The sequence below is a fragment of the Myodes glareolus genome, chromosome 1 (assembly GCF_982192425.1).
Source record: "Myodes glareolus chromosome 1, mMyoGla1.1, whole genome shotgun sequence".
Taxonomy (NCBI): Eukaryota; Metazoa; Chordata; class Mammalia; order Rodentia; family Cricetidae; genus Myodes; species Myodes glareolus.
In genome coordinates this window covers 142,270,002-142,284,359 of record NC_142026.1, presented here as the reverse complement: position 1 = coordinate 142,284,359, position 14,358 = coordinate 142,270,002, and the positions used below count along the sequence as shown (strand labels likewise).

Genomic DNA, 14,358 nt, shown 5'->3' with positions numbered 1-14,358 from the left:
TCCCTACCTCTTAGCAAGTCTTGGTGCAAGGATTTACCCTTCTACCTAAAAAGCTGTTAAGCATCACCAAACTATTGCTCCAGCCTGCACTTCCCCCAGCACTCCCCACAGGACTAACATACCAGGACAGTGCTGGCTTAGCAAAGACAGTCCTACCTTCGAGCACCCTACCTACCAGACTCGGGATATTTTATGAATTAGTGCACTGCTAATACTATACCTTTACAACAATAACAACACAAGATCTTGAAGGCACACACAAGTTTTCATATACCTTTCTCATAGGAGACAATCCTTCCTCCTTCTTTAAGGAGAAAATTATTTTAATTCTTGTACAGTAAAATTCTCAGTTCTAAACCCAATCCAGTCTTATTCTACAGTTCTGTGATCCTCCAAATATCCTACAAGCTGCCAGGTTTGCTCAAAGCACTGTCCTTACGGCTCTGACTTTGCATTCCCCTGTGTTTCCAGCACATCTAAGTTCTTTCAAGTTCGGTTACACAACATTGGTCTATTTTATTTTCACATATTTAAGGGGAGTAACCAAGAGCCAACATTCACATTAGTTCAGTCCACCATGGCAGAATGATAACCCTTTCTCTATACTTTCCATTCAAATAAGTCCTTTGAAATAAAAAATATAAGATTCAGCTTTAGCACATGAAAAAATAATGAATTACCTCAACAGTTAGCACTGACTGGTGGAGGCAGAGGCAGCAGAACTCTGTGATGAGTTCAAGGCCAGCTTGATCTACAGAGTGAGTTCAAGATAGCCAAAGCTACACACAGAGAGAAGAAAATCCTGGTGTCGGGGAATAACAATAACAGCTATTAGATTTCCAACACATCAACAAATAGAAAAAAAGAAACCTGATCATAAGAAACTCTGGTAATGTGGGATTCCCCTCTGTATGCTGTAAATACTGTCGATTAATAAAGGACTGCTTCGGATCTATAGCAGGGCAGAACTTAGCTAGGCAGGGAAAACTAAACTGAATGCTGGGAGAAAGGAGGAGGAGTCAGAGAGAAGCCATGTATCAGCCCCACCTCACCCCTCAGACAGATGCTGGGAACTTTACCAGGTAAGTCACAGCCACCTGGTGGTGATACACTGATTACTAGAAATGGGTTAAATTAAGATATAAATGTTAGTCAATAAGAAGCTAGAGCTAATGGGCCAAGCAGTGTTTAAAATAATATAGTTTCTGTGTGATTATTTTGGGTCTGAGCTGTCAGGCAGCCGGAAAATGATCAAGCAGCCTTCTCACTTAAAAATGTCAAAAAACATCACAATGAGTGTGACAGTGGAAAAGAAGCGTGCAGGAGTCCCCAACAGCAGCAAAGGAGAGTGAGGAAGGGGCATGCGGGAGTCCCCAACAGCAGCAAAGGAGGGTGGGGAAGGGGCGTGCGGGAGTCCCCAACAGCAGCAAAGGAGGGTGGGGAAGGGGTGTGCGGGAGTCCCCAACAGCAGCAAAGGAGGGTGGCCACTGCTTCTATTTAAGCACTGAATTAGACCACCAGCCAAAGTCTTAATTCAATAGTTTCTTATTTGAATTTTATTAAACAACTAATATGTCATTTATCTACTGTTGGCCTTTGCACATAAAGGTTTTCCTGCAGCCATGCAGTTTCAAAATTCAGAGGCTGCAGAAAGAGATCACAAAACCAGGTGACCCTGAATCAAAAAAGATTAAGTATCAAAAACAAAGGTTTTTTGTTGTTGTTGTTGTTCTTATAGGTTTCTTTCCAAAGAAAAAAGGGTAGTATTTAGGTTCACTGCATGCTATCAGACACATGGTAAAGGGCAATCATTCTAAGAATTACAGAAAAGAATCACATGCCTGATAAGTAGCCACACTTGTACACATCAAGAAACTGTTTACTAGTCCACAGGAAGAACAGTGTGCTGAATTCTGATTCTTGCTTCCAGCCTTCTAGTACTACTTAAATCTCAATGCCATGCAAAAGAAAAGAAAAAGAAAAAGGACAAGAACTGAATCCATTGTGTCGTTAGCTAGTAGTGGCCATCTGAACAGACTTCAACATGTAGGAGATGGCAGAAACAAGTGATGTATGTGGGCTCTGCACCATCACCCTAATTTCTTCTCCTCCCCACCACTGGATAATTTAGACAATAAAGCTGTCTCACCAGCCAGGACAAATGGAAGATCAGGTACCCATGCTAAGGGAACCCATTAACATCTAAGGGTAGCACACACCCTCCTGACAGTGAAAAGATTTGTATTTGAGGCCCTGTGCTTGGGTGGTCTCTAATATACTGCAGTTTATAGAATGCACAGACATTTATAAGGTTTTGTACAATTATTAATTTGATCTCACTTGTTTACCTCCTCAACTAACAATTACTGAGCAGGGGTTTCTACAAGGAACAAAAACCTTGTGTATGTCTAACAAATCAGCTAAAATTCCTGAGGAATGAACTAGAGCAGGGAGAAGCAGGAAGCCAGGTCAAATGTGAGAGAGAGAGGGAAAGTAAGAGCTCTCTGGGACCTCAGTGAGTCTGAGGCCAGCCTGGTGGTCTACAAAGTAAGTACCAAGACAGCAAGTTCTAAGACCCAGTCTCGGGGTGGGGGGGGCAGCATAGGTACCTATTTTTATCTTTATACTTTTCCTTTTCTGCAAATGCTTCCTCTTCAAAGAACTAATACATTCAAGACTATACAATAGTATCCCATCTTTTCTGCAGCCACCCACACTGTCCCAGATATAGGGCACTGCTCTACTTCAGGCTCCCACAATATTTTGTGCAGGTTAAATCATAATGCCTTTACATTAAAATAATGTTTAGACTAGCTTCCTTTTTTCCCATTTGCTCATTCAAACTAAATCACACACACACACACAAAAAAAAAAAAAAACCCAGCATTAACAAGGTATAAATCTCATGGTAAAGATGGTAAAGACTTCAAAACTAAAAAGTCCAATATATTTTCTTTATTAGGAAATAGCACTCCTTTACTGGGAAGAAAGAACCTTTGTAAAAACCTTCATTTCTTCACTAAATGTATTACTTGTTCTTTCTTTCCAAACTACATCTATCTTATAAAAACAAAAAAAAGTTCAGTGGAAATTTTCTGCATACATTCTCTTGTCACCTCACCTGCACAATTCCATGGCCCACGAATACCTGCTTAACTACTGCATATACAAACTCATCCATCATTGCCTCTAAGTTATTTTCTAAAATCCATTTGTTATTTTAAAACATGTTGTAACACTTTATGTATGAATCTTGATATGAATATAATTATTCTGAAACCCTATTAAAATGGAAATTATGACCCAGGAAATCTAAGATGCGTAAGAAAACTTTCCACGTAAGCCAGCTGTTCTGCACAGAACTAGGGTACAGGGAATTGTTTCTTTGCATTTGTCAAAACTCAGACCCAGAGCTGCAGGTCTCCACGATGACACAGGACAACAGGAGTCCCAGTGAGGACCCAGCACTGAGAGGGTGGCAGAAACCAGAGGCCTCAAGCCAGATCAGTGACTCTGAATCAACACTGGAAGTAAAGATGCATGGATAAAAGAGTTTACTTCGTGACCCACTGCGTCGCACTGCAGCTTCCATGATGAGATTTTTCTTTCTTATTTTTTCATTTTTCTCCCCTCCTAAACTTTATTTTATTTTGGGGGGAAGGCTGCAAGGGCAGAGGGCAGATATAAAGGGATGGGAAATGAATGAGATGGAGATGCAGGATGTGAAAGACACAATAAATAAAAAGTTAATTTTTAAAAATAAACAAATAAATAAAATTAACAAGTGTGATGGATCCCAAATGTAATGAGACTAACAAAAGAGCCTAACTTTATTACAAATTTGAAAACACTGAAAGAAAAGTGAGATAATAAGTAACCTTGGAAAACTGTGGGTTGAGTGGATACTGCAAAGCTAAATACAAGCATATACCATATTACATTCTGAACCTATTTAGGCTTAATATACATGAGTGCATAGATAACCTGAGCCAGGTTTCCCATGGTTGGATGTCGGAGTTATAAGACACCAAGGGTGGGGTAAGAATGAACCCCATAGAGCCAGGCAGTGGTAGTGTGTGACCTTAATCCCAGCACTTGGGAGGCAGAGATGGGGCATCTCTATGAGTTCAAGCCCAGCCTGGCCTACAGTAAGTTCCAGGACAGCCAGAGCTACACAGAGAAACCTCATCTCAAAAAACAAGAACCAAGAATGAACCTTGTAGTACAGAATACAACCAGACAGACCGACTCCTGTTTGTGTACAGATGGACAGATATACAAACACAGAAATATGCGTAGTTTATGTATACATGTATTTCCTAGTTTATCTGCCCAGAGGACCTTAATCAAAATCAAAGCTCGTTACTCAGGTTAGTCCCCTCCTGCTCAACCACCTTCCAAGTCCTCCACCTTATTTTTGAGCCAGGACCTCTCACTGTAGCTCACCCATTAGGCAGGTCCCAATGCTGGGATTACAGCTGAGTGCCTGATGAATTTTTATGTGGGGTCTGGGATCCAGATCCACATTCTTATGCTATGTAGTAAGCAGGCATTTATCTGCTGAATCAGCTCCCAGGCCTCATATTAATGGCTTTAGAACACTGATTTCTAAACCTGTTATGGAGCTGAAGTGATGGGTTGGGGGTTAGGAGGACTGAACCCATGCTGTGTAGCTCACAGCTGTCTGTAACTCCACTCCACAGGATCTGGAGACCTAACACCCTAGTTCTGGCCTCCTCGGTCATACATACAAATGTGGCACACACACACACACACACACACACACAAATAAAACTTTGAAGTATTTTAAAACTGTTTATAATTCTTATTTTTCTACCCAGAAAGCAGGAATTATAACACTGGATAGCAAAGGAGCTTTGTGGGACTATGTTTTGAAATTTCCTCTGACACACAGAACCCTATGTGTACATCGCAAGGTTCAGACAGAAAAATCAACAATCACACTGTTTGCCACTCTAATTGTTTCTAGCAAAATAAAATTTACCTAGCCTCTTTCTGGCAAGGTTCATGACGCTGTTTCTCAGAAATTCACAGAAAATAGAACTTATGTAACAACATCAATAAAAAGAAAAGGAAAGAGACTCTGCAGGGGATGAGTGGCTAAGAGACGTCAGGTAGACAGGTTCACTGTGGTTTAGTATTATATACATACACATGTATGCACCCTTGACTTTAACACATACACAAACCATTTAGGGAATCTGATAAAATAGGAAGATTACAGGAAAAAACCCAAGTCTACTTTCCCAACAGGCTACAGGCAAAAGAATCACAACTCAGCTGAGTTCCTAACATTTCTTTCTGTACATTTTAAAAGTTTTCCATCAAAAACAAACAAACAAACCTGCTAGGCATGGTAAAACACCTACAATCCCAGCACTCACCCAAATCTGCACAACCCGGAAGGTAGAGCTCCCCAAAGTTCCAGGCTAGCCTCGTTACTCAGCAAGTTCAAAGCCAGCCTGGGCAACCCCTTTTCACACACACACACAAAAAAAATTAAAAAGTTAAAGAAAAAATAATCTTTCAACCATCTCTTTCCAAAAGAAACACTTATTTTTCAACACAGAACTACAACAGGTAGGATCAGGTTAAGCACAGAGGCAGAGGTCAAGTCCTAGCACCACTGCCCGCGGCTATCTCTCCTTTACACATAAGAGTGCTGCACCCAAAGATCACATATTCTCTTCAAACTCACCAGTTAAAAACTGCAATGCTAATTATAGTAACCTATATTTACCACAACCTCAGAAACTCTATGAAAATTGTAGCTTGGTTAATTCTACTCAGAGAGAGAAAAGCCTATTGCTAAATTAAAGCTGCCAGTACAAAGTATATTGAGTTTTCCAAATAGGCATCTTAGCTTCAGAAGGGTATATAGGATATAAAAAATAAATAAAGATAAAGAAAGTACACCAGAACAAAGACGTGGATTAAAAGAAAAGGAATTTAAGAGTTACTCTTTCTTGCAGCTGACAACATAAGAAGACACTGTCACAGCCGGCTTTCTGAACTAGCGACTCTGGTCATTCCCGCTTCTTCATTTCCTAGTCTCTTGGGTTCCTGAAAGTCCTCTTTAATATATATATGTATGTATATGTATAACTTATATTTATAACATATTTATATATACACAATTTATTTAATTTTATTTTATGTACATTGGTGTTAGGGTGTCAGATCCCCTGGAACTGGAGCTATAGACAGTTGTGAGATGCTATGTGGGTGCTAGGAATTGAAGCGGGGTCCTCCAGAAAAGCAGCCAGTGCTCTTAACCACTAAACTAACTCTCCAGACCCCTGAAAGTACTTCTTAGTATTACTTCACAGTTATCATTAACTCATAAACCTGAATTTGACTTTTTCTGAATTGACTCTTTAAAAAGTGAGTGTAAAATAAAGAGCAAGAAACACCATATTTTTTACAATGTCTTAAAAAAATTCAAATTTAATATTAAAAACTCAATTTTTTGTTGTTTTTATTGTTTTGTTTGTTTTTCAAGACAATTTCTCTGTGGACCAGGCTGGCCTCGAACTCAGAGATCTGCCTGCCTCTGCCTTCACAGTGCTGGGATTATAGGTGTGGGCCACCAGCCTGAGCTATACTGTGATCTGACTCATAGTAGGCAACAAAACAAAATCCAATTTCAAAAACAGACAGCAAGAGACAATCTTTCACAAATGGTGTACCAAGAAATATTCAGCCGGTCACCAACAGGAAAACCGTGATCTGGACCAGACAGATTCTGACTACACACGCTTATAATCCAGTCAAACTCCTGAGAAACAAAAGCCAGAATAATCCCAAACTAGGGCCAATCTGCGCTATGCAGCAGAAGGAAGGATCTTGAGTACAGGGATGTGGCTCAGTGCTGGAACCCTGTATAAAGCCCTGGGTTAGACTTCCAACAATGGAGAAAAGGGGGAACCTTCAGCGTTGACCCAACTGTGCCTCCTCAAGGCTCTACCTGTCTCTTGAGTGCTGGGAATCAAATCTCAGATTGCCTTCTATATAAGCTTTCTGCAACTGAGCTACAAGTTCTGACCAAAAGAAATTATAATTTGGTAAATCCTACTTGTAAACTGGAAATTTCCTTTTTAATTTTTGATATATGTTTGTGTGTGTGTGTATGTGTGTATGTGTGTATGTATATGCCGATTAAGAAAATTAGTATTATATTATATACATTATATCAGTTAAAAAGAAAATATATATGATGATGACCAGAGTTCAGAGCAATTATTCATCAGACTTCCACTGATCCTATTTCTCTGCCTACCACTACTAAATACTGAGATCCTAAAAACGTTCTTCAAGTATAAGCAAGTTAGAGTATTTTCTATGAAACAAGGAAGTTTAGTACAATACATAAGGCTCCTCTATGTAAACGAAGTTTATACACATATTTAAAACATGTGCATTAGGGTGGAGAAATGGTTCAGTGGTTAAGAGCACTCAAAGGCTGCTCTTCTATAAACCCTGGGTTCAATTCCCAGAATCTACATACATATATATGGACAAACTGCTCATATCCATAAAGTAAAAATAAATCTTTAAAACTGTGTACTAATATATTAAGCATTATTTACATTGTTTAAAAGTAAGGCTGGGGGTTTAGCTCAGTACAGAAAACTTGCCCAGTACACACAGGGCTCTCAGTTCTATCTGTGGCCTTGGACATTGTGTGCACAGACGCACACAAAAGATTTCATTCTAAGACTCAAGTCAACTGAATTTCATTAACAACTACAGACTAGGTGAGACTATTAAAGCACATTACCAACATCTCCCAATCTTCAAAAATTATTCAAGAGCATAATATGTATTTAGAGCAGTGGCTTTCAACCTCTGAGTCATGATCCCTTTGGGTCAAACAACAATTTCACAGGGGTCACATATCAGATATTTACATTACAATTCATAATAAAAGCAAAAAATTACAGTTACAAAGCAGCAAGGAAAATAATTCTATGGTCGGGGAGTCATCCCAGTATGAGGAACTGTGTCAAAGGGCCACAGCATTGGATGGTTGAAAAAACCACTGCTCTAGAGACTGAAGTATCTTGTAACCCACATGACAAACTTACTAAAAGTTGAACCTAACAAGCAATTTTCAATTATTAAAAAAAAAAAATGATCACATATTTCAAATGTTTGGCCTTAAACTGACTAAATCATTCTTCAAAACAACCTTAGAATGAAAATCTGTGAGGTTCAGATGTGGCTTGGGGGTAGGGGATTAGAACATTTTATTTAACATGTGAGACTTTGGACTTCGTGTCCAAGGCTACAAAAACAATGAGTGAATGGAATCTTTTAAAATGTTTAAGCAGGGCTTGAAGAAACTGATGGCAACCCAAGTCCACACAGGTGGAACTGATGGCTTGAAACTCCCAGCATTATGTTCAGAGAGCATGGCTTCAGTTACATCAAACTATTATACAGGTGCATCCTGGCCAGCATTTAACAAAACAAACACTTGCTCTAGAAACTCAAACATGTTGATTTTGCTTTTATTTACTTCTTTTTTCAACCCTGTCTGACCTGGCACTCACTGTATAGACCAGGCTGGTCTTGAATACTGAGATCTGCCTCTGCCTCCTAAGTGCTGGAATCACAAGGTATGTGCCATGGAAAATATTATCTTCATGCAATCTATCCTGATACAGCTTTCCCCCTCTCTTCCTCCCAGATCCTCCCCACTCACCCAGCTCCATTCCCTCTAAAAAGAAACACACAAAAAAGTCCCACAAAAACACAAATCAGAAGTCATAATATACAAGCAAAAGATCAACAAGGAAAAAAAAATGCCCAAACAAAGCAAAATGAAATAAAAGTCTACAAAACTACCACTGAGTTAATGAGACCTACTCAAAAATATAGTTAATATACCAAGTGAGATTCTATTGGCAAAAACTCATTTTTCCTTTGCCATGAGGCATACCAATTACAGATAGCTTCTTGGTTAGGGGTAGGAACCTGTGTCCACTTCCCCCTCAGTCACAACCCACATATCTAAGCAAAAAGGTGTCAAAACTGTCAGTTATACCATAGCCAAAAGAACTACTTCTCAAGAATCCTTTCTTCTCATCAATAGTCAGAGACTGATCTGTACAGAGGAATCAACCCCTTCGCCTCCACATTTCTTTTTCTGTATAAAGTTAAATTCAACCCAAAATATCAAATGGCAACCTCATTTCAGAAGCTTCCACAACATAAAAATGAAATTCTGTAGCAAAACACATTTTACATTTCTTAGTCAACACAAATTTGCTTCACTATATACACAATGTGTACTAACTTCAAAGGTGAACCTAAATTAATATTTTCAGTTGTGATATCTTTTGGTTCTTTTTACCAAGAAAATCCTATCTGTAGAGTTTACCTCCTTAGATATCGAAGCACAGTCCCTTTTCTTTGCACTGCCTTACAAATGAAAGCACTTGGAGAAAGGGTAGGAAGTACTAATGACAAAGGGTGCAGAGAAAATAAAAGACAAAACAGCACGAGGAAGGCAAGGTAGAGAAAAGCTAACCCCTCCTATTTCTTGTAAACCCCAAAGCACATGTAAAATCAGATACCTCAATAGCGATGCTCCTCAGAAGTGCCAAGGTCTATATAGCAGAATTACTGACTCAGAACAACTAGAGAAATAAGTTTTGCAATCGCTTAAAATGAGTACGAATTGTGAAAAAATATAACTGCGTACATCTAATCCTCTTGTCTCCACCTCCCTTCCCAGGATTTTAGGTGTGCAGCCTTTGGTCCAGTTGGAAAGAAAATAGCTAAATAATTTCAAAGGTTCTTGTGTGTTTGTTTGGTTTTCACTGTACTATCAAATTGGCTTTATTACTTCTCCTAGCTTTAGATATGGTAGCAAACACCTGGAAAAGGCTAACTATTGAGACTGCTCCAGCAGGTGATCCCTGGCTAAGCAAGCAGATAAGCATTCAAGAGTCTGACTTCCTATTATGTGGGCAGCCTGGTTCCTATGTTTACTCCGCATATAGCTACTTATTAACCATTTCTTTGCTACTAATGAATGAGACCCCAAACAATGTAACTCTTCTATCCACTTACTACAATGTATCTACAGAGCTATGACTCAAAATCGAGGCATTAATACCCTCTAATCTGGCATACACATTAACATCAGCACTAGGGAAGCCAAAGACCTCGGTGAATTCACAGCTAGCCTGGTCTACATAATAAGAATCAGGTGAACTAGGGCTACACAGTCAAGCTATCTCAAAATAAAAATCTCTCCCCCGACACGTGCTGCACACTCACACAAATCCTCTAAACTAACTTCAATTCCACTGATTCTATAAACTCTACCATATGTATCTTTAACAACCTTTTTTTTTCTTGAGGCAGGGTCTATGTAGTCTGACTGTTCTGTAACTCCTGTGAAGATCAGGATGACCTTGAACTCAGAGTCTTCTGCTCTGTCTCCTGAATGTTGGGAATCAAAGGTGTGTGCCACCACACTGGTCCCTACAACTTTTAGAGAATTTGTTCAATCCTTCTCATGTTATATTTGGAAAAATTCTGAAACAACTATTTCATGCAAAGATGTTATCAATTCAGATTTTGGGTTTTTGTTTTTTGGTTTTCCTTTTTGTTTGCTTAGTTTTGTTTGTTTTGCTTGTTTTAAATGTTTACTTATTTATGTATGGGCATCAGAGAGCCATGGCATGCATGTAAAGAGGACAACTTGAGAGAACCATTCTCTCTTTCCATTATGTGGGTCCCAGGGATCAAATTCAAGTCAACAAGCTTAGCAGCAGGTGTCTACACAGCCATCTCATCTACCCTCAACCCAGGTTTTTTTTTTTCTTTTCTTTTCTTCTTTTGGCTGTTTTGTTTTTCAAGACAGGGTTTCTCTGTGTAGCCTTAACTGTCCTAGAAATCACTACTCTACAGACCAGGCTGGTCTTGAATTTACAGAGATCTGACTGTCTCTGCCTCCCAAGTGCTGGGATTAAAGGTTTGCGCCACAACTGCCTGGTTCAATGCAAGTTTTTAACTTAAAAATCTTTACTTGTTTTAACTACAGTGTTTCTTCCATAACTTTGTTTTATTCTCTATGTTGTTACTGTTTCTTTATCACCACAACCACTTCAGTGTCCTACATGACACAAACACAATGCTGACTGATAATACCCAAATACTTAATGTCCAGTGTACCAGAAACCATGTTAAGCTGACATACAGCATCTCACATAAGTTTTATTTTTTAGTAAATATTACTGAGTCCCATTTTATAAGAACAAAAATCAGAACAGAGTAATTTACCTCAGCTCACATTGAGTAACTAAGAGTTGGGATTAACTGTACTGTCAGAGTCCACCATCTACTATGCTGAGTTCTACAGTAAGAATATATAAATATATGGATTATGTCAGTAATGTGGAGACTACTAAAAACGTAGAGGGTCAAAAGAAGTTAATGGAATTGGACCAGGTGTGATATATGCCTACAATCCCAGTGCTTCATTTGGTAAAAGAATGGGAAATCTTGCTGAGGCCAAATGAGTTATAAGACCCTGCCTTTAAAAAGAAGAGAGAACACAAAAAGGTTGTCTTACACATAAAAATGACTTACTATTTAATTTCTATAAACTTTATTTCTAAGAAATAATATGGTCTGAGTTACAAACTCTAAAACTCCAATATACAAATAAAAAACATTAAATTCACATCAATATTGTCTAAAGTTTTCTGCAGTAGAAAAAATGTTTCCTATTAGTGATGTCCAATATAGTAGACACATGGCATACATCATTTACACTTGAAATGTCTGGAGTAACTCACAGAATTTTGGACATTTTGTAACCTATAGCGTCATGTAGCTAACAGTTACAGCTACTACACTGGATAACACAGGTGTAAAACATGAAATTCCAGAAAAAGTGTAGAAACCCTGCTGATTTTATTTGGACAGTTCATTAACAGTCAAATCAATTAATATTTCTTTACTATTTCAGCTTCAATTAACTCAATATAAACCTCAAATAGATTTAAACTGATCAAAGTCTTGTACAGTTGTTGTCCAGTATCCCCCCTCTCTGTCACACACACACACACACATTTCCAGTCTTCAATTACCCAGCTGATTGCTTACCTTGATTCTCCACTGCCATTTCTAACACTTTCTTCATCACTGTGTCCATTCATTGTAAATATCAGGTAGTTTTAAAATAAAACACAAATCTTCCCACTTTAATAAAAGATGAATACAAATGTCAACTTCCTCGAATATCAAAATTTTAAAGATAAATTTTCTTCAACATTCGCAGGCTTCCTGGGACTCCTCCTCTCTGAGTAACCTGGGGAAAATATATTAGTAATTAAGAATATATAATGTAGGAAAAGAAATATACCCGATTTAGAACTCACAGAAATGTGCCTAGACCGTTCGACTAGAGGTGGCAAGGAAGGTATGTAAGGAAGTCTTTTACTTGCAATAACTGACCATCTCTTAAATACATTCTTAATCGCTTGCTAGAACTTAGCCTGCCACTGCTAGTGCTGTTTTGACAGAAGGAATTTAAAGATTTGTTGGGCAACAAACTTTTCAAGGCTAATTGCTACTGTGTAGCACTACTTATATAGATACTAAAAGTGGTACCATGTAAGTTATAATACAAGCAAAGAGCAGAACATGCTGTTTTATTTGGTAACTTCGCCAAATAAACCAAGTGAGGATAAAGGTTACATTAATAAAGCTCTAATCCCTATTACCAAGAACTTCATATTCCAGCTAAGGAAAGTCTTTAAATCCCCATATGGAAAAGAGTGTCGTAAAAGTTATCATAATCTTAGCAAAAATGCAAACGTCAAAATTGAGGTTTTTAATCAGAGTAAAATGGAAAAAAAATTATCCAATGTGATACTTAAGACGCTTTCAAAAACATAAAAGGGTAATACAAAGAATATACACTGTATCTTCTTTTCGAGGCACGCGATTGGGGGGAGGGGGACACCAAGATACAGTATTTCCACCTCTCAAGATTTCACCACAGCACTAGAGTCACCTACAAGCCAACCACGAATAAACAAAGGAGATCTCTGGCAGGGGAGGGAGAGGAAGAAGCGGGGGAAGGAGACGTCAGATCCTTCCCCAAGCCCGAAAGTACCAAGACACACACGGAAAGGCAGAGTTGTCCTCCGACTCCGGCAGAGACTTAACTCTGATTATTTCCACTCCACAGGACAGAGGGGTCAAGCAGGCTGCTGCCACCTCAGTCGGGGCCGGCTCTGCACCCGGTGGATCAGGATTTCGAACCTGCAGAGCGCAGTTCCTCACACCTCCGTGAGAACAGGTTATCTAAAAAACCACAGTACTCGACAGCAGTTCTTAACGTTAGCTATTAATACCAGCCCCGGTGAAAGAGCTTTACTACGAAACCGTGTCCAAGTCCTCCACCTCCTTTCTCTCCGGAAAGTCTGCGCTCAGAAAGTTCACTCGCCTGGGCTCTCTTTCCCTTTCACCTTCCTCTCGCCCCTCAAGATGGCTTTCCCCGTTCGCTGGACTTCCTTTCCAGCCTCACCTCCTTTCTCCGCCTCAGCAGCGAGAGCCTTAAGTTCTGCTCCGGGTGCCCGGACTCCCTCCGGACGATCAACAATGAGAGTCCCCCCGAAGTCGCCCAAGCTCTGCAGCCTCCCTGCCTCCCTCCCTCCCGGTCCAGCAGTTGCCGGGATCCGGCTAAGTTTGCCGGGCGGCGCCGCGCGGGGCCGCAGCACCTTCTCTCCCCGCAGTCGGGCGCCGCGGCCTCCTTCCCGCCTCCCCGCTCCCCGCAGCCCGCCGCGCGCCCTCCCGGGCTCGCCCGGCCGCCGCCCCCTCCCCCTCGCGCTCCCACGTGCTGGTCCCCGCCGCGCGCCGGGCAGCGCCGCCAAGGCCCGCCGAGGATGCGCCGGACCGCTCTCCCACGCCCCCGGAGCCGCGCCGGGCCTCGCGGGGGCCTCGCCGGTCGCCGGCCTCCCCGGCCTCCCCGACCCATCCTTACCGGCCGGCTTGGGGCGGAGGGTGGCGCGGGCCGGCGCCTCGGGTGGAGGATGCCCCGCGCGGGGCCCGCGATCCTGGACGCCCAGGCCGCGGGACCCGCGCCGCCGACGGCGGAGGGGGGGAGGGGAGAACGCGGGCGGAGACGCGCGGGGGGTGGCGGCGGAGCGGGTCCCACGATCAGTTCATCTCCGGGCGCCGAGGCTGAGCGGGAAGTACCGAGGGCGCCTCCTCCGTCCGCGCTCCCGCCCCGCCGCTTATCGGCCGCCGGCAGCCGCCATGACGCCGAAACCGCGAGCAAGCGCAACCGTCTCCGCCGCGCGGCGCCGC

At 41.2% G+C, this 14,358-nt stretch overlaps 1 protein-coding gene across 3 annotated transcripts in view; it reads right to left on the bottom strand.

Annotated features, from left to right (window-relative positions):
- Chd1 (chromodomain helicase DNA binding protein 1) overlaps nucleotides 1–14,354 on the bottom strand; it is a 70,126-nt gene extending 55,772 nt beyond the window's left edge. The window contains exons 1-2 of one of the 3 annotated variants that reach the window (XM_085686868.2): nucleotides 14,033–14,354; nucleotides 12,148–12,352 (exon numbers count right to left, since the gene is read on the bottom strand). In XM_085686868.2, coding sequence (XP_085542994.1) covers nucleotides 12,148–12,200 — 53 coding nt within the window. In that variant the 5' untranslated portion in view covers nucleotides 12,201–12,352; nucleotides 14,033–14,354. Of the gene's footprint in view, nucleotides 1–12,147; nucleotides 12,353–13,576; nucleotides 13,595–14,032 lie in introns of those variants that run through there. The other 2 variants (XM_085686857.2, XM_048421731.3) reach the window with 2 other exon arrangements.
- Nucleotides 14,355–14,358: the final 4 nt, after the last annotated feature.